Genomic DNA, 27,845 nt, shown 5'->3' on the forward strand with positions numbered 1-27,845 from the left:
TAATCTCTGAGTATCTGTTTTCCTCATACATAAAATAAAGATCATAAAACACCTACCTCATAAGCATTTATGAAAATTAGATTGGATAATGCATGTAAAGTGAGTTAAAACACACTCAGTAAATGTTAAGATATTGTCACTATAGTTCTGCAATTGAAAGTGCTTCTAACCAGACTTAATCTAACTCCATACCATTGAAATATGGCCTTTGTCATCATGGTTGGGACCATTCATCACAAGAAGACCCTGAGAAAAGCAACTTTCTGCTGTATCTACATCTCCAGAAAGTGTCATCGGACTAAGGTCAACTACCTTATGTGGAAGCAGGAAATAATGGTGACCAAGCCTATATTTGAGACTTGTAAAATGCACCCTCAGAGGGTTTAGCACCCTGAAATGGTGCAGTTCAGTCTTCATGGGCCATTTTGAATCCCACATTGTCTATATGCCAGTTGATTAAAACCTTTCAATGTTGTTCTGCCATGGAAGTTGGAAATCCAAGTGGTTATAGAGGTCACTGCCTCATTCCACTCCAAATGAAAAAAACCTCTTTAGCCTAGAACTTTTCTGCTTTCCAATCCCAGCTGCACTTTCCAAAATAACTTAGTAAGGATGTCAGGCAGAGTTTTGTGTGCAGGAGAATATAAGCAAGATTTAGAACCACCCCTAGGCTTGAGTTCTAAATTTGCTTAGTCATCACCATGGTAGGGGCAGAGAGATGCATGTGCTGGAAAATGGAAAAATAGCTTTCCAGGTTCAGATTTTACAACAAACATTTGCTGATCACCCAGGCTAGGCATGGTAAGGGTAAACAAATCCCAGTGATCAGTGGGTATTATCTTCTTCTTTTATGTCCATAGACGCTCAAACCCAAGAAGATCAAGTTATTTACATAGTCAATCAGGGACAGATTTGGGACCAGACATTAGGGCTAGTGCTCTTTCCACCTTATTCTGTTATTAATTGAGGTAACTGTGACTATGAAATGAAGCACAGTATTTTATTAGCAGGTCCTTAGTATTGTCACATTGGGATCAACTTTAGAAATTAAAAAGAATCAGATACTAAAAAAATAACTTGCAACAGAAGAATTTTTAATGAAATGTCAAAAAAGGCCCCCAAAATAAAAACAAAAATTAGGGACAGAGCAGGATTTTTCTACTCTGGAAAAGGATTACATGCATAGAACATGAGAAAAGGAAGAGAAGGAGAACAAATTCTAGCCCTTTTATCTTTAAGAACAGAAATGAATAATTTCCTTAGGTTATTTGACCAGTAGGATTTTTGCAAACGCAGGCTTTCTCTTGTTCTTTTTCTTTCTTTCTTTCCTTTCTTTCTTTCTTTCTTTCTTTCTTTCTTTCTTTCTTTCTTTCTTTCTTTCTTTCTTTCTTTCTTTCTTTCCTTCTTTCCTTTCCTTTCTTTCTTTTTCTTTCCTTCTTTCTTTCTTTTTCTTTCTTTATTTCTTTCAACTTTTTCCTCATTATGGTGCTTTAGAAGGTGCTCGTTGCTCTACTGTAATGTTGCTTATTTTAGAGGACTTTTCTTCAACTGAGTGGACTCTCAGTGAAAGGACATTGCCAATTTGATCCAGTTCCTCAACCACTGTTTTGACAATAGTTTCTTCTGTTGAGTCTAAAATAAAACATCAGTGGTAATTTTTTAACAGGTTGAAAAGTAGCCATAATAGGTATGCTTTTTGTTTGTTTGTTTGTTTGTTTGACAAGGAGTCTTGCTCTGTCACCCAGGCGGGAGTACAGTGGCATGATCTCGGCTCACTGCAGCCTCTGCCTCCTGGGTTCAAGTGATTCTTCTGCCTCAGTCTCCTGAGTAGCTGGGATTACAGGTGCCTGCCACCACGCCTGGCTAATTTTTGTATTCTTAGTAGAGATGGAATTTCACCATATTGACCAGGCTGGTCTCGAACTCCTGACCTGAAGTGATCCACCTGCCTTGGCCTCCCAAAGTGCTGGGATTACAAGCATGAGCCACCGCACCTTTTAAAAAATGTTTGCTTTTTAAAAATGTTTTTTGCAAGTTTGCAGTAAATTGATATATAATAGTGTGTTTGAAGTCAGTGTTTAGCAAGAGCCTGGACTATCTCTCTTATATTTGCCACTGCTTTTAGAGCAATGGGCGTTTGAAAACATAAATGAAACATGGATTAAAGCAATCTAAGTATCAGGCAGTAAAGGCTGGCTGCAAGTAATGTCTTCTTTTAAATACCAACTTGCCCTAGTTTTGTGGTTTAAGATAAAGTAGCTCTTTTATCAAAGTATTGAAACTATGAAAGATAATACATTCCAGGTAAGAAATATGTTGTGGGATTAATTCCTCATTTCAGTAATTTCATAATTTGACCACATCTGTTGTTCTACAGGAATATAAAATACAAATATTAAGAACTATCATAATGACCCCTCATCCCTTTATTCACCAGAAGTAAACTTAAAAACAAATTTTATTTAGTTAACAAATAAGTAACTTAGTTAACACAATTGATGGAGTTTAAGGAGTTACACCAGGTAAAAAAAAAAACCATCTATACCTTTGGTTTGATTTCCAGAATTCACAGGCCTGCATCCTTTTGATTTGTAACATGTGGATTTGCTTTTTCTGTGAAGAGAAGAGTAAATTATTGCATTTTTTTCTTTCCTTACTGAGCTTATAAATACCTCTACATTGGAAATAAGAGTTTTGGAATTCTAGTTTCAATAAGATTCAAAATTCCTCATATATTTAAGGGGCACTAGTAAGCTTTTCATGACTTCAACATAGTGAAGGAAGAGATTAAATGGATGTTTATGAATAGAAATTTTCTCATGACCAGAAACTACCTCTTTCATCTAGCAATATTTCTCACTCTGACTTTTCAGTCAACTGGCCAATGAATGTGTTTGGAGTGCCTACCATGAAGAAGGTGTTGCTGGGCTAGGTGCTGCAGAAAATATAGAACCAAGACACGTTTTTACGGTTGGAAATAAAGTATACACATGCAAAAAGTTACCTGTAACATGAAAAGTGCTATAAATTAAGTGAAAAGTGAGTGGTGTAATGAGTGCTTTGTTCTGAGGAGGGAGCAATCACTGTCGGGTTCCTGTGAGAATAGGCTGCAGAGGGCTGATGGGCCTTGGAGTGTGCAAGATGTTACCTCCTCACTATGCGGCCATGGGCAAGCATTTAGTAATAGGCAGTGATTACCAAATACCTTTTCTGTGTATGCCACTGTCACAAGCTCTTTACCTACGTAGTGAGACATTATAGTTAAGACTTGTTACAAGTATGGTTTTGGCGTTATCACAATTTCGCCAATGAGGAAACTGCATTTGAAAAGATTAAACAATGTGCTCATAATTCACCCAGTGTTTGATTCACAGCCAGGGCTGCAATTCCAGGGCTGTTGCTATTGACTAAGAAACTATGGTGCCTCTCCAATTAATTCTTCCTATATCTTCATTGCTCATCTTTAGTACAAGGTACATGTGGGGTAACTAGTGAAGTGATGAGAAAAGAGAGTGAGTTATTTATAAGAAATGTGCTTACACACTAAATCACAGAAAGCAATTTTCCCCTTGAATTGGAGTACTGGAATTGTTAAATATTCTATATTCAAATATCCTTTATATATTATACATGCAAATATTTTGCATACTTAGAAATTTGATTTTCAAATTTCTGCATGTTTTAATTTCACTTGGCTGCAATAACATACATTCCTGAGGATAAATATGTATGATCTCCAGAGTGGGAAATTCTAGGATGCAATATTGGCATACCTATACTGTGAGAAAACCTAGTTGATGTGAGTTTTTTGTTTTTTTTTTGCAAGTTAATCTTTACCTTTCTTCTCCATCTAGTAAGTTGCAATAAATTTCAATTTCTTTTTCTAAAAATATTTTTACATCAAGAAGCTGTTCATACTCCAGCTTCTGGCCTTCTGTTTCTGTTCGAATCTGTTGCAGTTGTTCCTCCATCACCCCTATCTGATCCTGAATTTCCTGGAGTTGATTGCAGTAATTTCCTTCAGTCTCAGCAAAGGAGCATTCATAGGAATGTTTCTGAAAGACAAGCAAAGTAAAGCTTGAATGTGTAAAAGAGAAATGGCATGGTCATTTTATATTATTTTATTTATTTTTTTGAGATGGTGTCTTGCTCTGTCACCCAGGCTGAGTGCAGTGGCATGATCTTGGCTCACTGCAGCCTCTCTTCCTAGGTTCAAGTGATTCTCCTGCCTCAGCCTCCTGAGTATGTGGGATTACAGGTGCACGCCACCACACCCAGCTAATTTTTATATTTTTAGTAGAGATGGGGTTTCACCATGTTGGCCAGGCTGGTCTTGAACTCCTGACCTCAGGTTATCCACCTGCCTTGGCCTCCCCAAGTGCTGGGATTACAGGCATGAGCCACTGTGCTTGGCCGGCATGGTCATATTTTAAATATTCTCAAGTTAGAAATAATTATTTGTATAAGGTCTGAATATTTTCAATTGAAAATCGACATTTGCAAGATTTAAAAAAAATTCCTCTATTGTAAAAAAGCATTTTTCAAGTTTCAGAATTGGCGAGTTTAGGGACAGAATTCTTGATGTTTAATATATTTTATACTTTTAGTCATATGTAAATGGTTATATGTACTTGGTGTTATATGTATTTTTATATCTGTATTGACTTATACATATTCACACATATATTCAATTCAATGGCAATTCCTACATACCACAGCCATGAGGGACTGAAGTTCTATTTCCAGGGTTTGCAGATTGCGTTTTATTTTGGTCAGCTCATTTCTGGCTGCTGTGGCTGCTCCCTCATGATCAGAAATCTGTTGTTGCAGCGTTGCACTCTGAAGTGCAATTGTCGAAAGGGTTAGTGACTGGCCTGACTGTCTCCTGAGCAAGCCCTTTATAATTTGCCATAGACCTACCCTCTCGTTGAACCAGGCTTCAGCATCTTTGCGGTTCTGCTCAGCCAAGTCCTCATACTCAGCCCTCATGTTGTTCAACAGGACAGTTAGTTCCACTCCTGGGGTTGCATTCATCTCCACGTTCACGTTCCCCCCAGCTGTACATTGCAAGACTTCCATTTCCTAGAAAAGGGATCGGTATTCATCGTGGAGGATTTTGACTGATGTTCATGCCCTGCTACGAAATGAACAGTGGACTTGAAGAAGGAAATTAGACACTATATGAAGCCACTCTGCAGGCTTCCTTACCTCCTCGTGATTTTTTTTGAGGTAGGTCAATTCCTCACTGAGGGTCTCACACTGTATCTCCAGATCGGTTTTACAAAGGGTCAGCTCATCCAACACTCTGCGAAGACCATTGGTGTCGGCCTCAACACTGTGGTGCAGAGCCAGCTCGTTTTCATACCTGAAAGATTAGTAAGGCACCTGAGAGTTGTCATCGTAGGCAGGTGCAAAGCACAACGTTTTAAGATATTTCGTATGCTGAAAGATATGATGTTCTGTACATATTTCTGAAGCTTCTTGCAATGGCAAACTGCTAAAATGGTTTGAGATACCTAACAATTCATGAATTGTATTTTGGGGATGTTATTTCTTCAGAGTTGATTTTTGTCATCCAATGTGCTTAACAATTAAATAAAATATTGCTAGATTTTAGATTTTAAAAAATATGTAATAGCTCTTTTTTGTTGTTGTTTGTTTTTGAGACAGTCTCACTCTGTCACCCAGGCTGAAGTGCAGTGGCCCCATCTCAGCTCACTGCAACCTCCACCTTCCGGGTTCAAGTGATTCTCGTGTCTCAGCCTCCCGAGTAGCTGGGATTACAGGAGTGAGCCACCATGCCTGACTATTTTTTTTTGTGTGTGCTTTTAGTAGAGACGGGGTCTTGCCACTTTGGCCAGGCTGGTCTTGAACTCCTGAGCTCAAGTGATTCGCCTGCCCTCGGCCTCCCAAGATGCTGGGATTACAGGCATGAGCTACTGCATCTGACCATGATAGCTCTTTTTATAAGGGCATATTTAATTCAATTTCTTTATTGATCTAGTCTGGCTTTAGAAAAACATTTTGGTTTTCAAAGCAAAATATATATTCCTTAATCCAACTGTAATATTTTAACTTTTATTAATATAATTAATCAGTTTGTTTTCACCTACTTCAGCCTGAAGTCATCAGCGGTCAGTCTGGCATTGTCATTTTGTAGAACAATGCTGGCGTTGCAGGTGGTTGCAGAAATAATCTAAATAGGGAAGATTGTGGAAAATGTTAATTCCCAAAAGTCAAAGGAGGCTCCAGACTTCAGTGTGATTTTATATCTTCTTAATCTGTCAAACATCTGTTTTAGTATCTTTTTTCTATGTTAAAGAAATCTGGATTTTCTTCAGATAATAAGGATCCAGAGCTTAAGAGACACACAGATCACTTTTATTACTTTTGATCAAATGGTATGAGCTAAATATATGAAAAACGAAGGGAATATATCTGTTTTGAAGTGATTTCTTTTTCATTATTTAATTCTACAAGATTTTATTGCCAGGTACTGCGCTTAGCACTGGAAATACAGAGTGAACAAATCTTACATCACATAAATTTGTTAAGCACATTTTATGTTTTTTCTTCTTTAAATTATCCACACACGAAGTCTGTAGTAAAAGTATGCAAATCCCTATTTCTTACCTGCCTTTTAAGATCTCCTATGACTGAGAAGTATCTGCTATAGTCATGATCGTGTCCCCGGGAAGAGCCAGGCTCACATTTCTCGTACCAGCCCTTGATCTTCTGCTCCAGGTCTGCGTTGGCCTCCTCCAAAGCACGCACATGGTCCAGGTAGGATGCCAGGCGGTCGTTGAGATTCTGCATGGTCACTTTTTCATTCCCAGAGAGGAGGCTGTGCTCATTGCCAAGAAAACTAGCACAGGCACCACTTCCCAACCCTCCACCGCTATTGCAGCAGCTTCCTCCAGAAGAGATGCCCCCAAGAGTACAAGAAAAGCTGCTTCCTGCTCCTGATCCAACACACACATTCCCAGCCACGAAGCCTGTTCCTCCACCGGACAGCTTACCAGACCCAGTTCGCGAGCAGATCCGCCTGGATCCACCAGAAAGTCGAAAAGACATGGTGGCAGCACAGCCGGGCAACCCCTTCCCAGAAAGAGGAGCAAAACCAGGGTTCACCTTCCACACTCGTTAGCTCCCTTGGCCTTTTATAGGATTCACTGGGTCATTTCAGTCTTGACTATGCCAGTCTGTAATAAAATTTACTTGCATCTTAATTGTTTTTCACAATTGGGTGATTTTTAACAGCGTCCAGTCTGTAGGTGGAAAGGTGCCCCAAGGATATTTTTTATATATAAAAATGGTGCCAGGTGAAGTAAAACTAAATCATAGCCTCAAAGGCCAAAATTAAATATGACTAAATGTGCATTCTTTTGGCCACTGGAATATTAATAGAATCTAGATTCTTCCCCTGCCACATATAACAAAGAATTAATAATTCCAATGAGAAATGTCTCCTACTTTTGTCCTGTTAATGCTCATAGAGTATTTCTAGTATTCCCACTTCATTGAGTGCTTCCTTTCTGCATTTCTTTGTTTCTTTTATTTTTCTTTTTTCCTTTTTTTAAAGAGATATGGTCTGGCTATTTTTCCCATGCTGGTCTCGAACTCCTGGCCTCCAGTGATCCTCAGCCTCAGCACCCAGCTCAGCCTCCTGTAGCCAGCATTACAGGTGTGAGCCACTGGACTGGGTATCTGGGTGTGTGTTTTCCTCCTTATTGAAACCAGAGAATCTCAGCATCTATTGATCTTTTGGTAGTGGGAGATTTTAAAAGAAATCTACCATTTCTTGGATTGAAAACTGAAGTAATAGAAATCCTGCAGTCCTGCTTATTGTTAATTTCAATATAATTCATGAATATGTGATGATGGTGGAGAATTAATTTGATTGAGATTTCTTGGTTCGGTCCAGGAGCAGGACATCAATTCAACTAACAGTCTCCAAATTGTTCACTTCCATACAATTTCAGGAAATTGTTCACTTTCCTGAATAGCGTTTATTGTCTTTTAGTTTAAATGTATGTATTTAAGACATTAGGAATTATTTTGAGAAGTGAGCATCATATTGATTAGCAAGGAGTAAAATATATAAGGAGGGAGGTGTTTTCATGATTACTTAGAAAACTGTACATATGGTACCCTAGAGGGAAGATAAGTTGTCACAGGGAAGTACTCTTTATTCTCTTGCCTTGATGCTCTTGGGAAGTTATCTAGGCTTGGATCATTTCCCTACTGGGCAAATGAAAATAATAGCATCAAAGAGTCTCAAATGAATGTTGAGCAGTTCCAATCATGAATGACCGTAAGACAGTTTGAAAGGCACAAACATTTTTAAATGTTAATTATTTAAATTATTATAATAAAGTGGACATGTCAGACAGGGTCAGGTCTCTATCACCTATAATGATACAAATTGATTGGTTAACTAATTATGGGTTTAGTTTTGAAACAGTAATTTTTTTCCAAATGATATTTTTCAATGTTGTGGATAGTGAGTCCTTTGGAAAACATGCAACATTATTGTCACTAAAACGTATGGAACATTTAGTGGACTGCATGGATTTTCTAAATCAAAAATATTTAAAAATAAATAATAAATACAAAGCTATAACTGGACCATCAGCTTATGTTTAGAACAGTGCATGATAACCTAGATACAGTTCCTATTTAGAGACTTTCTACTGATTTTGTTGAGACCTGGTCAAATTTTTAATCTTTTGCTCATTTTTCCCGGAATAAAACAAGAAAAACAGAGAATATTGTCAGTTTAATGGTTTATAAGGCTTGAGTTTCTTACGTGAGTTATTATGAGATTTCAAAGTATTATTAACATAATCTATTTATCTCTAGATACTTTATAAATACAAATTATCTTTTGTGAAATAAGTTAAACACATATTATTAGGACCATGTTGGAGATGAGTTGTCTCTGAAGCTAAGTGGCCACACGGATTACAAAGCATTTCTATATCAAAGCAGGACTGGAATATATGATGCTTAACTCCTTCTTGAAATGTTGTCGCCTATTTACTCATGTGAGTAGGTCTTTTAAATTACTTTAATCATAGATTTTCCTCTAAACTAATACTTACTTTAAAAATTTAGGTATGCTCTAGTTCTTTCTGGAAGTGGAGATAGATTTAACAAATTCTTGGGACAACTTCAGTCTATACATTTCTTCCCCGAGATTGATTATTTTATCCATGGCAAGAATGGATGTACATAATAGATCATTTCTTGATAATCTACTACGTAGTAGAACACTACATGATGTGCATACGTATTTTAGATATTCAAAATGAATCGAATTAAGCTTTATGCAGTGTTGCTGTCTCCTTATTTCAGGATAAAGTTTTTCATTACATTATCTTATTCTAATGATCATATGCTAATTTTCCCCCAATACACTTATTGTTTAGTTTCAAGTACGCTGTTGTTTAAAATTCACATTCTATATTTCTGTTAGATAATCATTTTTCTTGAACTTGAATGAGGTTTGTTTTGTCACTAGATTCCTAGTTTTTTTTTTTTTTCCTGAGAATCAGATTCTGGTATACTAAGTCCTCCCACAAAATGGCTTCCCTGGTTTGTTTTGTGAAGAAGGAGATACTGATGTTTGCTAATCTCAGACTGACTGGAGTGAGCATGCACGTAGTTTCATGTCAAATTTTGTCTGGGAAAGTGCTATCTTAAAAAGTCAACTATAAAATCATACGTGCTATATTATCCTATTTTATGAGAGAAATGTACATATAAGTATATAAGAGACTGGAAAGAATGATGACACTATTAATATGTCAGCAGTAGTTATTTTTGCACTGCAAGATTAAGGGAGGTTCAAGTTCTTCTTTCTTTTATGCATTTCTGGGTTTTCTAGGCTATCTCCATCCCAGCCTATGTTATTTGTGTCATTAGAAAAAATATTTAAAATATGCACTGTTGTGTATTATTTTACCACAAATGGAAGAGATAGAGAAGGGTTGGAAAGTAGTTTTGCGTATTTTTAAGTGGGTGTCATTATAAACTGAAAGATGGCAATAAATAAGTGTATTCAGATATCTAAGCCAGTTAATAGTTTTGTCTGGGAAATTAAGAGACAGAGGGACAAATAGCACAGCCGTGAGTAAGCATTACCTCATTTTCCCAAAATCTTTTCCTGACTTCTTTCCAAAGAAGTGCACCGCCCCATGTTAGTTTTTGTTTTGTTTTGTATTTTTTTTGAGACAGAGTCTTGCTCTGTCACCCAGGCTGGAGTGCGGTGGCGTGATCTCGGCTCACTACAACCTCTGCCTCCTGGGTTCAAGCAATTCTCCTGCCTCAGCCTTCTGAGTAGCTGGGATTACAGGCAACCGCCACCATCACGCTCGGCTAATTTTTGTAGTTTTAATAGAGATGGGGTTTCACCATGTTGACGAGGCTGATCTCGAACTTCTGACCTCAAGTGATCCATCTGCCTCAGCCTGCCAGACAGCTGGGATTACAGGTGTAAGCCACCGCGCCTGGCTGCACATTTAAACTATGATGTGATACACTGACAACACCAAATGCTGAAGGATGTGGAGCAACAGGAACCCTCATTCATTGCTGGTGGGAATGCAAAATGATACAGACACTCTGGAAGACAGTTAGGTAGTTTGTTTTTTCTCTTTTCTTTTTTGAAAAATTTTTTGTAGAGATGAGATTTTGCCATGTTTCCCAGGCTGGTCTCAAACCCTTGAACTCCTGAGCTCATTTTTTTTTTTTTTTTTTTTTGAGACAGCATTTTGTTCTGTTGACCAGGCTGGAGTGCAGTGGTGCGAGTATAGCTCACTGCAGCCTGGAACTCCTGGGCTCAAGTGATCCTCCCACTTCAGCCTCCCAAGTAGCTGGGACTACAGGAAATGCCACCATGCCCAGCTTAGTTTGTCAGTTTCTTACAAAACTAAATATACTCTTACCATATGACCCAGAAGTCATACTAGTTAGTATTTACCCAAATCAGTTGAAAACTTATCTACACAAAAACCTGCATACAGATGTTTATAGCAGTTTTATTCATAATTGCCAAAACTTGGAAGCAACCAAGATGTCTTATGCCCACTTTTTCCTAGCTCTGTGGTCAGGCAAAGTCTCAGTTTCTGCAAATTGGGGTTAAGCATTCATACCTCACAGCAGTCTTTTGATAAATAAATAAGATCTTAAGTGTCAATTATTCCACTAGAAATTGCACAATTACTTTGGTCTTCATCCTGGAGGTCCACTGACAAGCCTCATACAAACCTGTGGCCCTGTTCATAAAGTGTTTTTTTTTTTGTTGTTTTTTTTTTGAGACGGACTCTCGCTCTGTCACCCAGGCTGGAGTGCAGTGGCGCAATCTCGGCTCACTGCAAGCTCCGCCTCCTGGGTTCACGCCATTCTCCTGCCTCAGCCTCTCCGAGTAGCTCGGACTACAGGCGCCTGCCACCACGCCCGGCTAATTTTTTGTATTTTTTAGTAGAGACGGGGTTTCACCATGGTCTCGATCTCTTGACCTCGTCATCCGCCCGCCTTGGCCTCCCAAAGTGCTGGGATTACAAGCGTGAGCCACTGCACCTGGCCAAAGTGTTTTGATTCATACTTTCAAATGGCCTCAGGAAGATCTTTTATAAAGTAAAAATGTTAGGCAGCCACATGATATACATTGACCCAGTGAGGCTGTTTTACTGGATATAAGAGGTTTGACCCAGCACTTTGGGGGGCCGAGACAGGCGGATCACTTGAGGCTGGGAGCTGGAGACCCACCTGGCCAACATGGAGAAACCCCATCTCTATTAAAAATACCAAAAAAATTGCCTGGGCATGGTGGCACATGCCTGTAATCCCAGCTACTTGGGAGACTGAGGCACAAGAATTGCTGGAACCCAGGACTCAGAGGTTGCAGTGAGCCAAGCCGAGATGGCACCACTGCACTCCAGCCTGGGCAACAGAGTGAGACTCTGTCTCAGGGAAAAAAAAAGGGTGAGGGGAGGGTTTGAAGAAATAGTAGCATGTAGTTATGTTTCTACAATATTTGATATATATAAGGATTTGCCAACCTCTTGCATTAGCTTTTATCCCCTACAGCAGTTGCTGTAGGAATAAAACATCAAGTTCTGAGCTCCTACTGTTTGCCAGGCATATTCTGAGATGATCACGTTTAAATCTCAGAGTTACCCTGCAGAGTAGTCAGGGTATCACTGCCTGACATATGAAGAAGCTGAGGCTTACAGCAGTTAAATGACTTACCCTAAGCCACACAGATAATGAGTGGGAGAGCCCAGGTCTGTCTGTGAGGTATAATGAAATTAGCATAAACCCTCCACATTGGCGCCACTTGCATAAATTAACATATATTCTCTCACAGAAAGTAATTTATTGGGCATAACATTTTATATCTTTTACCATTTAACATTAGTTGTGGATCTTCCCATGTCACATAAATATGCCTCATTCTTTTTCGATAATATGATTACTATTAAATGGATTTACTATCTATTCTAACAGTCAGGTTCCACCTCTGTGCATTAACAATGGCATTGATGCCACTTGCATAAATTAACATATATTCTCTCACAGAAAGTAATTTATTGGGCATAACATTTTATATCTTTTACCATTTAACATTAGTTGTGGATCTTCCCATGTCACATAAATATGCCTCATTCTTTTTGGATAATATGATTACTATTAAATGGATTTACTGTCTATTCTGTCTAACAGTCAGGTTCCTCCTCTGTGCATTAACAATGGCATTGACGCCTGCTTTGCAGGGCGCTGTGAGGGGAGAGGGAGGTGTATGCTGGAGAGCTCCCCACGGGCAAGGCCTGGCTCTGCGTCACTCACTGTCAGATCCTCAGAGCCCGGGGCTGGCCCAGCACGTGGCCACCATTCCCTAAGAGTTGGATTTGATCCGTCAGTGCTGAAGGCAGGGGACAGAGCTTAGACAGACCCTCTGTGTCCTGTCTTCTTTATCTGCAGCTTACTCATCCTTGCCCCTTTCACATGCACCCGGCAGAGCAAGCGTTCACTGAGCTTGAACAAAATTCAAGCTACAGAAGCTGATGGATATCGAGGCCTAGATTCACTGTCAAAGTGTTTCTCAAAGAGTGCTCTCCGGAACACCATGGAAAACTCATTTACTGTATAAATTTGAAAATCCCTGCCCACAGGTCTATCCTTGTGTATGAGCAATCAGCTCATCAGGTGTGTGTTTGCTGGACCATGTGGAGGAAGCTGAAGAGACATGAGCTGAAGGCAGAGAGTGAGTCCCAGGTGGGATCTTAGGACAGGTATGAGAAGTTAGGCAAAAATGGGATAATTATAACCTTCATAACCTTAGATAATAGTTCACATTATTATTTAGTTAATATGATTGTACCCACTTCTTAACTTTTTTTTTTTTTTTGAGACAGAGTCTTGCTCTGTCGCCCAGGCTGGAGTGCAGTGGCGCAACCTCGGCTCACTGCAAGCTCCGCCTCCCGGGTTCACGCCATTCTCCTGCCTCAGCCTCTCCGAGTAGCTGGGACTACAGGCGCCCGCCACCACGCCCGGCTAATTTTTTTGTATTTTTAGTAGAGACGGGGTTTCACCGTGGTCTTGATCTCCTGACCTCGTGATCCGCCCGCCTCGGCCTCCCAAAGTGCTGGGATTACAAGCGTGAGCCACCGCGCCCGGCCTTCTTAAATTTTTTTTAAGAGATAAAGTCTCACTCTGTCACCCAGGCTGGAGTGCAGTGGTGCAATCATGGCTCACTGCTTCCTGGAACTCATGGGCTCCAGCAATCCTCCTGCCTCAGCCTCCTGACTAGGTGGGACTATAGGCACATGCCACCGTGCCTGGCTAATTTCTTTGACTTTTCTCTAGAGACAGGGTCCACCCATGTTTCCCAGGCTGGTCTCAGACTTCTAGACTCAAGTGAACCTGAACCTCCCGCCTCGACCTCTCAAATTGCTGGGATTACAGGTGTGAGCCACCACACCTGGCCTGAATTTCTTATGTGCCATGCTACTACAAAACATCATTATTAGGGGCAGCAGGATGGAAGGTGTAGGAGGACGCTGTAGTGCCTTTACAATATTTCTTTTTTTTTTTTTTTTTTTTTTGAGACAGAGTCTTGCTCTGTCGCCCAGGCTGGAGTGCAGTGGCGCAATCTCGGCTCACTGCAAGCTCCACCTCCCGGGTTCACGCCATTCTCCTGCCTCAGCCTCTCTGAGTAGCTGGGACTACAGGCGCCCGCCACCACACCCGGCTAATTTTTTGTATTTTTAGTAGAGACGGGGTTTCACCGTGGTCTCGATCTCCTGACCTCGTGATCCACCCGCCTCAGCCTCCCAAAGTGCTGGGATTACAAGCGTGAGCCACCGCGCCCGGCACACCTGGCTAATTTTTTGTATTTTTAGTAGAGACGGGGTTTCACCGTGGTCTCGATCTCCTGACCTCGTGATCCACCCGCCTCGGCCTCCCAAAGTGCTGGGATTACAAGCATGAGCCACCACGCCCGGCCTGCCTTTACAATATTTCTGTATATCTAAAATCATTTCAACAGGAAACATTTCTTTCAAAACGTGAAGGTGGTTCTCCTTCCATGAGTTCAAAGTACAAAGGCAGGCTCATGGTGTCGTCAAAACCTTCACGTTTTGAAATAAATGTTTCCTGTTGAAATGATTTTAGATATACAGAAATATTGTAAAGGCACTACAGCATCGTCCTGCACCTTCCATCCAACTTCCCCTCATAATGACGGTTTTTCTTATTCTATTTTTATTTTATTTTATTTATTTATTTTTGCACACAAAACAATAAACATTTTCTAAAAGTACATACTAACAAAAAAGATGCATATCAAACATATTAGGAAGGTTGCACATGCGAAGACGGGGAATAGAAATGGGGGGTGGGAATTAAAGAAAATAAATGAGAGAGGGACTTTGTATGGATCAATGATAATAACTCAATCCTCTATTTGACAAAGAAGAAGGAGAAGGAAGAGGAAGAAAAAGAAAGTGGGATAAAGGATCAGAAAGGGAGGAAAATAGAAAAAATTAGAGTATGACTCCAGGGTAGACCTGTTTTGTTGTCGCTTGGTTCGTTGGTTGGTTTGACAGTTGTGTTTTTCATATGTTTCGCCATGTTGGCCAGGCTGGTCTCGAGCTCCTAGCCTCAAGTGATCAACCCGCCTGAGCCTCCCAGAGAACTGGGACTACAGGCATGAGCCACCACATCCAGCCCCCACATTGCTTCTGGCTCTGTGGTAGACCTCCCAGACGGAGCGGCCGGGCAGAGGTGCTCCCCACATCCCAGACGGGGTGGCCAGGCAGAGGTGCTCCTCACTTCCCAGACGGGGCGGCCGGGCAGAGACGCTCCTCACTTCCTAGACGGGGTGGCGGCCGGGCAGAGGGGCTCCTCACTTCCTGGACGGGGCGGCTGGGCAGAGGCGCTCCTCACTTCCCAGACGGGGCGGCTGGGCATAGACGCTCCTCACTTCCTAGATGGGGTGGCGGCCGGGCAGAGGGGCTCTTCACTTCGAAGACGGGGCAGCCGGGCAGAGGCACTCCTCACTTCTTCACAGACGGGGCAGCCGGGCATAGACGCTCCTCACTTCCTAGATGGGGTGGCGGCCGGGCAGAGGGGCTCTTCACTTCCAAGACGGGGCAGCCAGGCAGAGGCGCTCCTCACTTCCCAGATGATGGGTGGCCGGGCAGAGGCGCTCCTCACTTCTTCCCAGATGGGGTGGCCGGGCAGAGACGCTCCTCACTTCCTAGATGGGGTGGCGGCCGGGCAGAGGGGCTCTTCACTTCCAAGCCGGGCAGCCGGGCAGAGGCACTCCTCACTTCTTCACAGACGGGGCAGCCGGGCATAGACGCTCCTCACTTCCTAGATGGGGTGGTGGCCGGGCAGAGGGGCTCTTCACTTCCAAGAGGGGGCAGCCGGGCAGAGGCGCTCCTCACTTCCCAGATGATGGGTGGCCGGGAAGAGGCGCTCCTCACTTCTTCACAGACGGGGCGGCTGGGCATAGACGCTCCTCACTTCCTAGATGGGGTGGCGGCCGGGCAGAGGGGCTCTTCACTTCCAAGACGGGGCAGCCGGGCAGAGGCACTCCTCACTTCTTCACAGACGGGGCAGCCGGGCATAGACGCTCCTCACTTCCTAGATGGGATGGCGGCCGGGCAGAGGGGCTCTTCACTTCCAAGACGGGGCAGCCGGGCAGAGGCGCTCCTCACTTCCCAGATGATGGGTGGCCGGGCAGAGGCGCTCCTCACTTCTTCCCAGATGGGGTGGCCGGGCAGAGACGCTCCTCACTTCCCAGACGGGGTGGCCGGGCAGAGGCGCTCCTCACATCCCAGACGATGGGTGGCCGGGCAGAGGCGCTCCTCACATCCCAGAAGGGGCGGCTGGGCAGAAGTGCTCCTCACTTCCCAGACGGGGTGGCCGGGCAGAGGTGCTCCTCACTTCCCAGACGGGGCGGCCGGGCAGAGGCGCTCCTCACTTCTTCCCAGACGATGGGTGGCCGGGCAGAGGCACTCCTCACTTCTTCCCAAATGGGGTGGCCGGGCAGAGACGCTCCTCACTTCCTAGACGGGGTGGCGGCCGGGCAGAGGCGCTCCTCACTTCCCAGACGGGGCGGCCGGGCAGAGGTGCTCCTCACATCCCGGACGATGGGTGGATGGGCAGAGGCGCTCCTCACTTCTTCCCAGGGAGTTTACTGCAGCGGGGGCCACAGAGGGAGGGAGGGAGGGAGGGAAGGAGGGAAGGAGGGACGGAAGGAAGGAAGGAAGGGAGGGAGGGAGGGGAAGGAAGCCCTAATGATGTTTTGTAGTAGCATGGCACATAAGAAATTAAGGCCGGGTGTGGTGGCTCACACCTGTAATCCCAGCAATTTGAGAGGTCGAGGCGGGAGGTTCAGGTTCACTTGAGTCTAGAAGTCTGAGACCAGCCTGGGAAACATGGGTGGACCCTGTCTCTAGAGAAAAGTCAAAGAAATTAGCCAGGCACGGTGGCGTGTGCCTATAGTCCCACCTAGTCAGGAGGCTGAGGCAGGAGGATTGCTGGAGCCCATGAGTTCCAGGAAGCAGTGAGCCATGATTGCACCACCGCACTCTAGCCTGGGTGACAGAGTGAGACTTTATCTCTTAAAAAAAATTGAGAAATGTAACATGAGTACAATCCTATTAACTAAATAATAAGGCCCTGAGGTGGGAGTGCACTGCTCCTCGTCCCTAGCTGGGAAGGAGGTGTCCTGGTCGGAATCAGTGCTGGGTGCACTGCAGGGCCCGGAAGTCCATGCCCACATTGTTCAGTTTGGCGAAAGCCAATCTCACTCCCTCGGCAGAGTGTTCAGCCTGCCAGCAGGTGGCCAGCTGGTCCTCCTGGGATATGGCACGGACCCTGCAGCTCTGTTCGAAATCATAATGGAAAAACCAAGGGTCCCCTACATCCAGGTCCGTCGGGAGACAGGGCATGGCGTTCCACCGCAGCAGTCTCCAGGAACCCTGAGGTCCTCCCTGAGCCAGGGCCGGGCTGAGCACACACTGAGTGCCCACAGGGTAGGTGTCTTCCCAGACAGCCCCACCAGGACGGGGTGTGGAAGAACGAGGTGCCCTTGGCGGGGAAGCTGACCAAATGGGCTGGTGGAACTGGGCTGGTGGGCCTGGAGGGGCCTGCCTGTCCCCCTTGCAGAGGGTCTTGCCGTCACGTGAAGCCGGCACAGGCCTGGGTGCCGAGGACCCTTGCTCGGCTTTGGCTGAAAGGAAAACAGACGTGGTCAGCGTCTCCAGGGGGCTCATGCAGGCCTTTCCGGGCTGGGCCCCACCTGCCTGCATCTCTGTAGTCCTCGGGGTCTCTCTGTGGCCCCCGTGGCCTGACACTGAGGACAAGCCTGTAGTCTGCTGACCCCAGAGGGGGGGTGTGTGCTGCCTGGTGTGGGGAAGCTGTCGTGGCATGGCGGGTGGCTCCTGGGACTGCCCCCAGGGTTGGGACTGGCTGTGGGTTTCCTGCCACACACATTCGTCCCAGGGCTGTTGGGCCTGAGATACAGCCCCCAGTCAGAACTCAGGTGGGAGGGTCCTTGGATGTCACCCAGCCCCTTGCCACCTCACATGGGGACCCATCTCTGCAGTGGGTTTTTGGGCCCGGACGTGGGTCACCCTCTGCCCTCCTGGGCTGCCCAGTCCATGCCAGGACTGACTGTTCCCACATCGGGCTGAATTCTTGGCTCTGGCTCTGGGCCCGGGGTCCCGCCTGTGCCCTCTCCCTGAATGCTCTGGGGGTCAGGGACCCCCAATTCCCTTGTCTCCCTGGCTTAAGGCTTGTTGTCCTGGCAACCTTGGTGGAGCGTGCAGGAGTGAGGGGCCTCTGCTGCTCTCTGAGGCTGTGGGTGCTTGCAGGGAGAGGCAGGGTCTCCCACAAATGGGTCTGGCTCCTCTAGTAACTTTGAGGGCCCTGTGAGGGGGAGAGCGTGGAAAGTGGGGGGGCTTGAGGGAGGGTCTTGCTCACATCCCCCTCCTGCGTGCACAACATGTCCAGTACACAGGCACTGAGCGCCTGCCCTGAGGACCGGTGGGCCTCCTGTACTTTCTTAGAGTCCAGGAGGAAGAGGAGGAAGAAAAGGTGAAGAGGAAGGCCCAGGTAGTAGGATTGTGGGTCCCAGGCACTCCCCCACTATTGACTGCCCCAGAGGGTGACGTGGGAGGGGACACGGCACTGGAGCCCACCTGGGGGTGGCAGGTCCGCTTGCTTCCTCCCTCGTTTGTTCACAGAGGCCCTGAGGTGCTTGAGCACCGTGTCATCATCCCTGGCCCAGTGATTGCAGAACTGGCTCGCAATGCATGCGCACAGGCCGGAACTGGTCTCCTTGAGGCGCTCTAGGGACAGGGTGGACATCAGGCCAGGAGAGTTCCCTGGGAGGGGGCCAGCCCGTACCCCATGGCCACTTCAGCCTCTCACTGGGTGGTGCTGGATCCTTTTGTGGCCACCCCAGGGGTCCAGATGTGCACAGGAGGCTGTGACTGGGGGGCGACCTGGGCAGGGAAGTGCCCGCCACACTCCTGACTTTCATCTGGGTCATGTGGGGGATGGGCTCGGTGTCACAGTGCCCTTCCCGGCCCACCTGGCCAGACCTCCCTCTGAGCCAGAACAGGGGATCGTGAGGAGAGTGTGAGGAAGCTGCCCTTGGGCCAGTCGGGGTCTGACCCTGGGGCTCCCCAGGCCCCATTAGGCACACGTAGACTTACTCTTCTGCACCTCGAATGCAATGGTGGTCATGTGCATCAGTGCTTGTTTTCCTTGTAGCAGGTAAACGTCCCACAGGCGCAGGGTCAGCCCGAGAGAGATCTGTGGAGACAGCAGGCATGGGAGAACCTGGCCCTTCCAGGTTGGGGCTGCTGGCTCGAGCTGTGCCCATTGGGGTTTCAGTCCCCAGAGTCAGTGGCCTTCCCCATGAGCGTCGCCTGGGCCCTCCAGGACGCTAGGTCAGGCAAGGTCTTGCAGCTCCTCATGGGGGGCACTCATATGAGTGGAGATGTGGCTCCTGGAGAGAGGGGCTTGCCCAGCGCTTGAGGCTTCCCTGAGCCCTCTCAAGTCGGGTCCTGGCCCAGTCTGCCCATGAGGCTGTGCCTGAGCCCCAGCCGTTGCCCTGGGATGACCCCTCTTGGGCAGAGGGTTTTGCTTGCGTGTCCTTCGGGGACCCGCCTGAGCCTCCTGTGGGCTGGGGGTGAGCCAGACTACCGGACTGAGGAAGCAGGGCACTGCCGGGCAAGGAGGGTCCCTGAGCCAGGGTCTCCCTATGCCACCTTACCTTCATTAACGTCCGGAGAAGCCAGCCTAACGAGAGATGCTGCCCGCATAGACCAGCGTCTATGTCCTGGTCCTGATGGGAGCAACAGAGGTGCTCAGGCCACTGGGCTGCCCTAAAAACCTCCCTCTTCCAGGGCCTCTGAAGAACCTATGCCTAGTGCAGAACACTGGGCAGTGTCCAGGGCTCCCTGCGACACCGTCCCCTTCCCACACTCTCGGTGGACACACTGCCCTTTGCCCTGCTCTGCGGGAGCTGGGGCGCCATCCCTGTGCCTCTGTCTCCTCCAGGGCAGGAAAGGAAACCAACTCCCAGCCCATGGAGAACCCGGCATCCCAGGTCAGGCCCTGGCTGGGACTCAGCCAGTCACCAGCCCCACGAGGGGCCCCAGCCCCATGGGATGCAGGGCCTCTGGGGAAGAGCCGAGGGGACCATAAACTCACCAGATGCCACATGGTCTTGGGTTGTGACGTGGGTACCACATGCTCCTGATGGTCTTGGAGCCACTGGACTGTCCCGTCATTTGGGCTGTGGAATCCTGAGAGGCCCCCAGCCCATCATGAAATCAGAGCCTTCCCCCAAGATGTGGAGCCATCAGCTGCAAGAGCTGGGCAGCTTGAGAGGCCCCCAAACCCGAAGGCCTCCCACCCTCCCATCTGGTGACCCCACCTTTCGGCCTTTACCCTGGGGAGGTGGGGCGGGAACATCCCCTGGAGCCTGGCTGGAGGTTCCCCTGGAGGCCTCCTGGGCCAGGGTGCAGAAGGGGCAAGCCTGACTTTGAGGCCACAACAGGGCAGCCAGAACAGTGTGGGTACTGGGCTTCCTGGTCATCTCCTGGAAGTGGGGTCGGGCCAGGGGACACGGGATGGCGAGATGCTGCCACCTGGGCTTGGTCGGCCCATTCGTGCGCACCAAGGGCAGCGGGAGCCCCGGCAGCTGGAGGGCAGGAGGACTCTCAGGGAGGGGAGAGTCAGCTGCACAGAATCAGAGCCGGAGGGCGTGGCTCCGGGACACAGAGGGTGGCCACGGGGAGGATGAGATGCCCTCTGCTGATGGGGTTGAAAGGTGTCTGACTTGGGCTGTGGGGGGCCAGCTGCGGACTCCTGTGGGACCCTCAGCAGAGACGTCCTAAAGGCTCCCAACGAGCTGGCAACACAAGGAGGGTGCCTTGGCTGAAAGCCGAGATCACCTGGCCACAGTGGCCGTCCCCGGGTCTGGCTGCGTGAGGCCCCAGGGGCAGCTGTTCACCTACCCTGCAGGGAGTGCCTCTCACTGGCCAGCAGCTGCACCAGTGCCCAGAATGCGTCCTCCTCAGGCAGATACAGGAGGAACAAGGCGGCGGCGTGGCTCAGGTTCCTGCGGTAGCCCACATCCTGCAAGAGCCAGAGTCACCATGGAAGGACATCAGCTGGGAGGGCTGAGGTCACCTGGGAGGATTCATGTCATTGAAGAGGGCAGAGGTGACTGGACAGGCTTCCTCTGAAGAAGAGGCTTCCTCAGGATGCAAATTCATTTCATGACAAGAGCCAAGTCCATCAGGCACTTCAGCACCTTGTCCAAAATGTCTCCTGAGACCACCATCCTGCGTGTGATGCTGCCAAGCTCCCAGGCTTTGGGGCAACCCCAGGAGGAGGGCGTCATTTCGTGTTCTGATAAGTGGTGGTGGTCAGGCCCAGGTGACCCCAGGAGTCCAGGCCCCAACTCCTTTGTGTCTCAGCTTGACCCCTTGACACCACCCCCTTGCTTGGAGGTTTATGCCAGCGGGGAGCTGGAATTCTACCTCCTATAACCTGGTGGGTCACAAATACCAACTTTAAAAGAAGCAACGACACCCCCACCAGACACCCACTCCTGTGAATATGGAAATACGGCCCGGGAACCTCACTGCCGGGAATACTCACCGGGTTATACTCCGCATATGCCAGGAGTATGTAGAAGAGTTCCCGCTGCCTAGGAAACAGAGAAAGGGGGCTATGGTTTGGTTTGTGCAGATGCTGTTTGTTTCACTTTGTCTACAAATCCTAACAACAAATCCCATTTCACGTTCAGATGATTCACCAGAAAAGCAGTGAGCTCTTCAGGACCTGAGACTGTTGAAGAAATGTTTCAGTAAAAGCCACATCTGTGACATGCAAATAGCCCAGTTGTACAGTGAGTTGACCGATCCATTTCACTCCGAATGATTTTTTTTTTTCCAGTTTGCACACACGCCAGTTCAGTCTCTGGGTGTACAGTTCCTCCACAGTTCCAAACCAATGTGCAGAGTCTCCCGGCCACCACTCCAGCCCCTCCTGGAGTGACTCCTTCATCCTCCAAGTCTCCAGAGTGGCCCCTATGCACCCAGCCTCTCCCCGATTCGTCAGCCCCTGGCCACCCAGACTGCTTCTCAGTCCCTGTGGTTTGGCCTTTTCCAGAATGGCCTAGGAATGGGAATGCTACTGTGGTAGCTTATTGGGTCTGGCTTCTTTCCCTTAGCAAAATGCATCTAGGATCCACCCACGTCCGTGCGGGCATCACTGGCTCGTTCCCTTTTCTCGCTGAGTCTTCTGTTTGAAGGGAGGACCAGCCTTGCTCTCCCCATGCCCGTGTTGAAGGCGGTCCCCGAAGGCTTGGTGTGTGAGTGACGGTGAATCAAGCAGTGAACCTGGCATGCAGGTTTCATGTGGATGTCAGTTTCCAAATCAGTGGGTTCAATATCTGTGACACCTTGGGGACACTTGGTTCAAGTCCATTGAGCTTTGTGAGCCACTGCCCAACTGGCTGCCAACGTGGCTGTGCCGTGTCATGTTCCCAGCAGACCTGGATGAGAGTTTCCAGGACCCATAATTCTCCCAGCGTTTGGTGCTGTCAGTGTTGTCTGGGTAGGCTCATGGGCCCTCCATCCTGCCACCCTCCCGTAGGTCCTACCACGGGTCCCCGTGGGTCAGGGAGAGCACCTTTCACCATTGTGCATGATTTTCTTTGCTGTTTTCTGTCTCCTCAGGATCCTCCTGGGTTCCGGCCCCACATGTTCCAGCCTGGCCCAGGGCTTGGAACCAGGGAAGTGCTCGGTTCATGGTGCCGGCTGCTCCCTGGGCCAGGAGAGCTCTTGGTGGCTCTGTCATCCCTCCTGGGTGACCCTGGCTTCTGCTCCGGGGAAGTCCCCATCCCTCTCATTCACCCCATCTCCGCTGGGACCCTGTGGCTCCCGTAGGCTTACTTGGCTCCATATCGACGCCTGAAGAAGACATGGTTCTGGAGAGTCCTGCTAACATCCCGGTGGATCTGATGGATGTGTTCAGATGACCTCTTGCCCTTCTCCTTCATGAGCTGTAGGGCAGGGCCAAGAGGAGGAAGCAGCCTCAGAACACATGGAAGACTCCCTGCCCCAAATGGCAGTCAGCCCACGGTCAGCACTTCGGGAAGGAAGGAAAGAAGGAAGGTTTCCTTCTGCAGAAAGCTGCTTTTTGGCTTGTTATTGAAGCCAGGGAGGGTTACCAGAGCCGAGTTTGTCTGTGGTGACTATGCCACCGTCCATGCCCAGGATGTGCATCTGACCATCCTCCCCCATGCCCCCCAGGGTGGGTTTGATGTTCCCTCCAGCTGGAGACCTGGGCCCCTGACACGGCCTGTCCCGTTTGTTGTGCTCTGGCTGAGTGTACCTTGTATTTGCCGGGGTTTTTTGATTTGATTTCCTGAATGTTCAGGAGGACTGACCATGCCCGGCCCTGGATGTTCCTGGGAATCCCCTTGTATGTGCGATCTATGAGCTGTGGGCAGAAAACAGTCTGGTGTTACAGGCCACGGGGTGACCCCAGTGAGGACCAGAGCCCGTGGATTCTGGGAATTGTCGGTTTTGGCCCCATGATTCCTCAGTAGAGGTGAGATCGAGCTGGGACAGGGTCTCCCTTCCCAGGACTGAAAGAGTGGATGGACACTCAGAGTCAAACTCTGATCTGAACCTTTTTCTTCATTCGGGTCACCAGGGCATCCCTAGCCTTCAGCTCCAGGTGGTCCCAGCCCTAGATTCAGATTCCCTTAAAGCAAGGTGACGCTTGCACGAATAGGCAGGCAATCTGGCGACCAGGCCTGCAGTCCTCTGGGCAAGGACAGTGTGCCATGCGCCCTCTGAGAGGCTGACGGTGCCAGGCCACAGCCATGGGTGCCTGTCCCCTGTCTCTGCAGAGAGTGCTTCTGGGGGCCTCTCCCTCCACACATTACCTTTTCGCTGTTCTTGTACATCTCCCATTTGCCCAGCATCTCCAGCCACTTGCTGTTTCTCCTTGTCTCCCGCCGAATTCGCTGTCAAGTGAGGAATGTTGGAGTTAGTGGAGCTGCTGGGCTTCCCAGAGCTGCCCGTGGATGCTGGGTCTTGGGCTCTGGAGCCCTGGTGGGACCCAGCTGGAAGGAGCCAGGGAAGGGCAGACCCTAAGGGCTGACAGCCTTTGAGCAAATGAGCACCAGTGGGCTGGCTTTGGGACCCCGGGATGTGCCATCCTCAGGCCACAGACACACCAGTCTTAGGTCCCAGCCTCTAGGTGGGGTCCCAACACAAGCGGGAAGCCACCCCCAAGCCAGGACTGTGGTTCTCACTTTGGAATTTTATCAAACTGCCAAAGTTAAATCAACCTGGGGTCAGGTCTCTGCTCCCCCTCCCAGTGACAGAGTGTTGTCCTCATCCACCACCACCCAGGCCAGCTGCTTCCTCTGCCTCACTGCCCACCCACCCAGTCCCTGGACCAGCCCCTCCATGCATCAGGCTCTTACCTTTGCCTCCCGCGCAGTCAGAGGAGGCAGCTCCGTCTCACTGTAAGGCAACCCAGGCAGAGCTGAGGACCTGCACAGGGCCTGGAGCCGCCCCAGCCTGGGAGCCGATCCCCAGAAAGGACTGGCTCTGTCCCTACCCAGCTCAGGGCTCAGCCCAGGAGAAGGCACAGGGAAGGGAGGACAAGGGCCTTCCTGTGGGGCTGACTCCCAGGAGGGGCAGGACCTGGGAGAAGAAGGAGTGCAGGGACAGCCTGGCTGGGGTTGCCGGGGCCCCTGGCGTGGGGGGTGGTCAGGCTGCACAATGGGGCTGCCCATCCTGGACTCGAGGTGGTGCTTTCTGCTGGAGCTGAGAAAGGTCAGCCCTGAGATGGGATGGGGCCGCCCAGGGTGGGCGACCGGGCCCTGACAGGAATCCCTCAGGGATCGACCACATCACCCCGCCAGGGTCAAGGGAGGATGCCCTGAGAGCTGCCCGGTGTACTCTGGGTGCACCAGGGGCCCATCCCACTTGACAGCCCCAAGGCTCTTGCAGGCTCTGACCTCCCGGCATCCACCTGCCTCTCCCTGCATCTGAGCCACACACCCTGCGTTTCAGAAGTGGCATGGCTCATCAGCTCCCTCCCACCCTACGTCCCCCCGGGATCTGCTGTCTCTCCATCCTCTGATCCCTGAAAGATGGGCTTCAGGCTGGGCTCCTCTTACCTGGCCCCAGATCCCTTCCCAGCACCAGACCCAGCGTCTTCAGTCCCAAGCCCTGCTGCCTCCCCGGCCTCACCCTGAGATGCCCAGAGTGGGGCCCTGCCCATCTTCTCCCCCATTCTCTTAGGGCCAAAGCCCCCACTGTCCCCACACCTTTCCCCCTTCCCCATGGGGACAGTGAGGGCTGTAACTCTAGGGAAATGGGGGAGGACAGGGGCAGGTGGGCTCTGACAGACCTGCTGGACAACAGCCCCGAGGCTGGGCCAGGTGTCTCCTCACCCTGTGGCCACAACCCTTGGATCTCACTGGGGTTGTCTCCTGGTAGACAGGGCCAGACCCTCAGGCTGCCCCGCTCCTCTTGTGCTGACTTGCCGACAGAACTGCTGAGAGCCCAGGAGCCTGACCTAGCCCAGTCTCCATTCCCACCGGCTCCCTAGATGGGCCTTGTACCTCTGGCCTAACAACAACCACGGGTTGGACCTGCAGGGGAGCCAGGGAGGAGTTCTGACCCTGGAAAGGAGGTTGACCTGAGCCGGCGAGACATGTCCTGTGTCAGAATGGCCTTTCTAAAAGCAAACCCATCCCTGAGCTGAGACAGATGTTTTAGGGGTAAGGGGAGCACAGAGGACTCACTGCATAATCCCCAAGTAGTCGATGTTGCCATAGATCCCAACAAGCACAGGCCCCTTGTCCTCTGGCAGCCCAGCTCGGTGCCCCTGTAACCCAGAGGGAGCCTTGGTGAGGGGTCCAAGGTAAAGGGTGCAAGGGCCTGGGGGTATTGGCCACCCGTCCCTGCTCTGTGCTCCTAGGGAACCCAGGACCCTTTGACCAGGGCGCACTGGAAGAGGCCTCCCTCCAAGAAGCAGACCGAACTGTACCTTTGCATATTTTCTGATGATGTCCTCTCACTCCTGCGCCTGCCAACTATCCGCATCCTCCACGTCCATCCTGTGAGACAAAATTGTCTAAAGGTTACACTGTACCCAACAGCTTCGGAGAACACCTGAAGCGCTCCCGCCAGGCTCCCAGATGCTGGTTGGTTGTGTAACCTTCATTCCACCACTGCACTCTGGTAAAAAGGGGCCAAACCCCGTGGCCCACACCTCCATGGGTCTCTGCAGTCTGAAGCCGCAAGCAGGGGTGAGCATCTTCCCAAGGACTCGAGAAGAGTGGGACCTGGACAGAGAATCCCATTTTCCCCTTATGCCATGAAACGGGCACATACCTGCCCTGGCAGGTTGAATGGTGTCCACCTGCCAAGGGTGAAGGGCCTGTGATGGGCTATTCCGGGGTTGTGGATGCGAACTGGGGTCAGGCACCAGAGGTCTCTGTACGATTGGCCTCCTGGGATACTCAGGGCCACAGAGATACCCAGTTTCCTATGGGGAACAAGATCTCTCCTGACTGCTCCGTTCTACCTCGCTCATCACTTGGGCTACCATGGCCCTTCGGTCTAATCAGTGAAGCTGTTTTAGGAATAACGCCATTTGAGCAGGAGTGTGTTTGGTTTTGGGGATGAGGGATGAAAATGATCTACTGTCTCCAAAGCAGCCACTGCGCTCATGGAAACCACATCTCTCGGGGAGGGACTGTGGACTCCACCATTCTGAGCTGTCCCTATAGGAGGGGGCTTCATTTTCCTGGGTCACTGATGAAGAACAGTGGGTCCTTGCTCCTGGAGAACATCTAGATGGACCGTCCCTCCTGAGAATACTCAGGGCAAAAGGAAAGCGAGGCCAGACAGAATAAGAAATACTTGGGGAGAAGCCCAGTGCTTGGATCCCTTTGAACACAAGGGAAGATAGTCTCCCCTCAGCCAGCCCTCCAGGGCTCCTTCACTTTCCACAACTGCCCAAGGGCAGAAGGCTCCCCACGCCACTCCCAGACAAGGGACCATGTGTGTCTAGTGGGTCCCACAGTGACCATCAGGACGCAGCTTAGGCCCCAGGTGTGTTCTGAGGACCCTTCCCTCCTCCCCACCCACAGTGGATCCATCCCAGTGTCTCTGCCAGGGCCAGGCTCTGCCCCACCGGGTTCGGAAATCTGGGCAGATTTGGGATCTAGAGCAGGGAGGTCACAGGGTTGAGGCCTGAAGTCTAGCACGGCACACAGCGGGGCTGAGAGCAAAACCCAGGGTCATGTCTGGATTTTCGGGCCAGTTATCCCCTCTCTGACCCCAGATGTCTCATCTGTCGAATGGGTACATTCGGGAACAGCACCCACTCTACGAAGCCACCGTGAGGACGAAAGAGAAAATCGTCTACACAGGCAGTGTAGAACGGGCTCCCTGTGAGTGCTCAGGGATGACCCTCCTTCTCAGTAGCTGCCCAGAGGCCAACACCGCCCGTACCATAGCCACTGTCCCCAAGTCAGCCTGGAGGGAAGAGAGCAGGTCACACTCACCTGATTCTGATCAGCTGGCCTGGGTTATGTATGCCTCTCAGGGAGAAAACCTCAGGGAGAAAGCCAGAAAACTGGTGCTCACAAACACCACTGCCTGTGTGTAACTGCCGTAGAACACAGAGGCAGGCCGGACAGCGGATAGGTGCTAAGCACCAGTGGCATTCTGAGGTCATGGCACACATCACAATAGGGCCTTGCC

At 49.1% G+C, this 27,845-nt stretch overlaps 2 protein-coding genes and 2 long non-coding RNA genes across 6 annotated transcripts in view; 2 read left to right on the forward strand and 2 right to left on the reverse strand.

Annotated features, from left to right (window-relative positions):
• The window catches only part of LOC129470721 (uncharacterized), a 30,537-nt gene extending 23,308 nt beyond the window's left edge, over positions 1-7,229 (forward strand). The window contains exons 1-3 of one of the 2 annotated variants that reach the window (XR_010118174.1): positions 5,166-5,229; positions 6,646-6,744; positions 6,837-7,229. This is a non-coding gene — a long non-coding RNA (uncharacterized lncRNA). Of the gene's footprint in view, positions 1-5,165; positions 5,230-6,645; positions 6,745-6,836 lie in introns of those variants that run through there. The other variant, XR_010118175.1, reaches the window with a different exon arrangement.
• LOC129470718 (keratin, type I cytoskeletal 26) lies at positions 1,318-7,074 on the reverse strand. 2 transcript variants are annotated; one of them, XM_063628987.1, is made up of 8 exons: positions 6,634-7,074; positions 6,114-6,196; positions 5,209-5,365; positions 4,921-5,082; positions 4,714-4,839; positions 3,838-4,055; positions 2,546-2,607; positions 1,318-1,632 (listed from the first exon to the last, which is right to left on the reverse strand). In XM_063628987.1, exons 1-8 carry the CDS (start codon positions 7,072-7,074, stop codon positions 1,481-1,483), a joined length of 1,401 nt encoding a protein of 466 aa, XP_063485057.1. In that variant the 3' UTR covers positions 1,318-1,480. The 2 variants fall into 2 exon arrangements, with proteins under 2 accessions (XP_063485057.1, XP_055114789.2); XM_055258814.2 differs by having other exon boundaries at positions 2,546-2,613.
• Positions 7,230-12,362: 5,133 nt separating the features above from the next.
• On the reverse strand, positions 12,363-27,816 carry LOC129470706 (TBC1 domain family member 3G-like). The gene is made up of 15 exons (XM_063628985.1): positions 27,647-27,816; positions 26,122-26,191; positions 25,877-25,959; positions 24,545-24,584; positions 23,999-24,079; positions 23,440-23,547; positions 22,998-23,107; positions 21,700-21,748; positions 21,051-21,171; positions 20,242-20,336; positions 19,802-19,873; positions 19,239-19,338; positions 18,720-18,869; positions 17,311-17,749; positions 12,363-17,270 (listed from the first exon to the last, which is right to left on the reverse strand). Exons 3-15 carry the CDS (start codon positions 25,879-25,881, stop codon positions 17,132-17,134), a joined length of 1,509 nt encoding a protein of 502 aa, XP_063485055.1. The 5' UTR covers positions 25,882-25,959; positions 26,122-26,191; positions 27,647-27,816; the 3' UTR covers positions 12,363-17,131.
• Positions 21,180-24,046, forward strand: LOC134735240 (uncharacterized). The gene is made up of 2 exons (XR_010118176.1): positions 21,180-21,949; positions 22,782-24,046. It is a non-coding gene; the product is annotated as an uncharacterized lncRNA (long non-coding RNA).
• Positions 27,817-27,845: the final 29 nt, after the last annotated feature.

Source organism: Symphalangus syndactylus, chromosome 20 (assembly GCF_028878055.3).
Source record: "Symphalangus syndactylus isolate Jambi chromosome 20, NHGRI_mSymSyn1-v2.1_pri, whole genome shotgun sequence".
Taxonomy (NCBI): Eukaryota; Metazoa; Chordata; class Mammalia; order Primates; family Hylobatidae; genus Symphalangus; species Symphalangus syndactylus.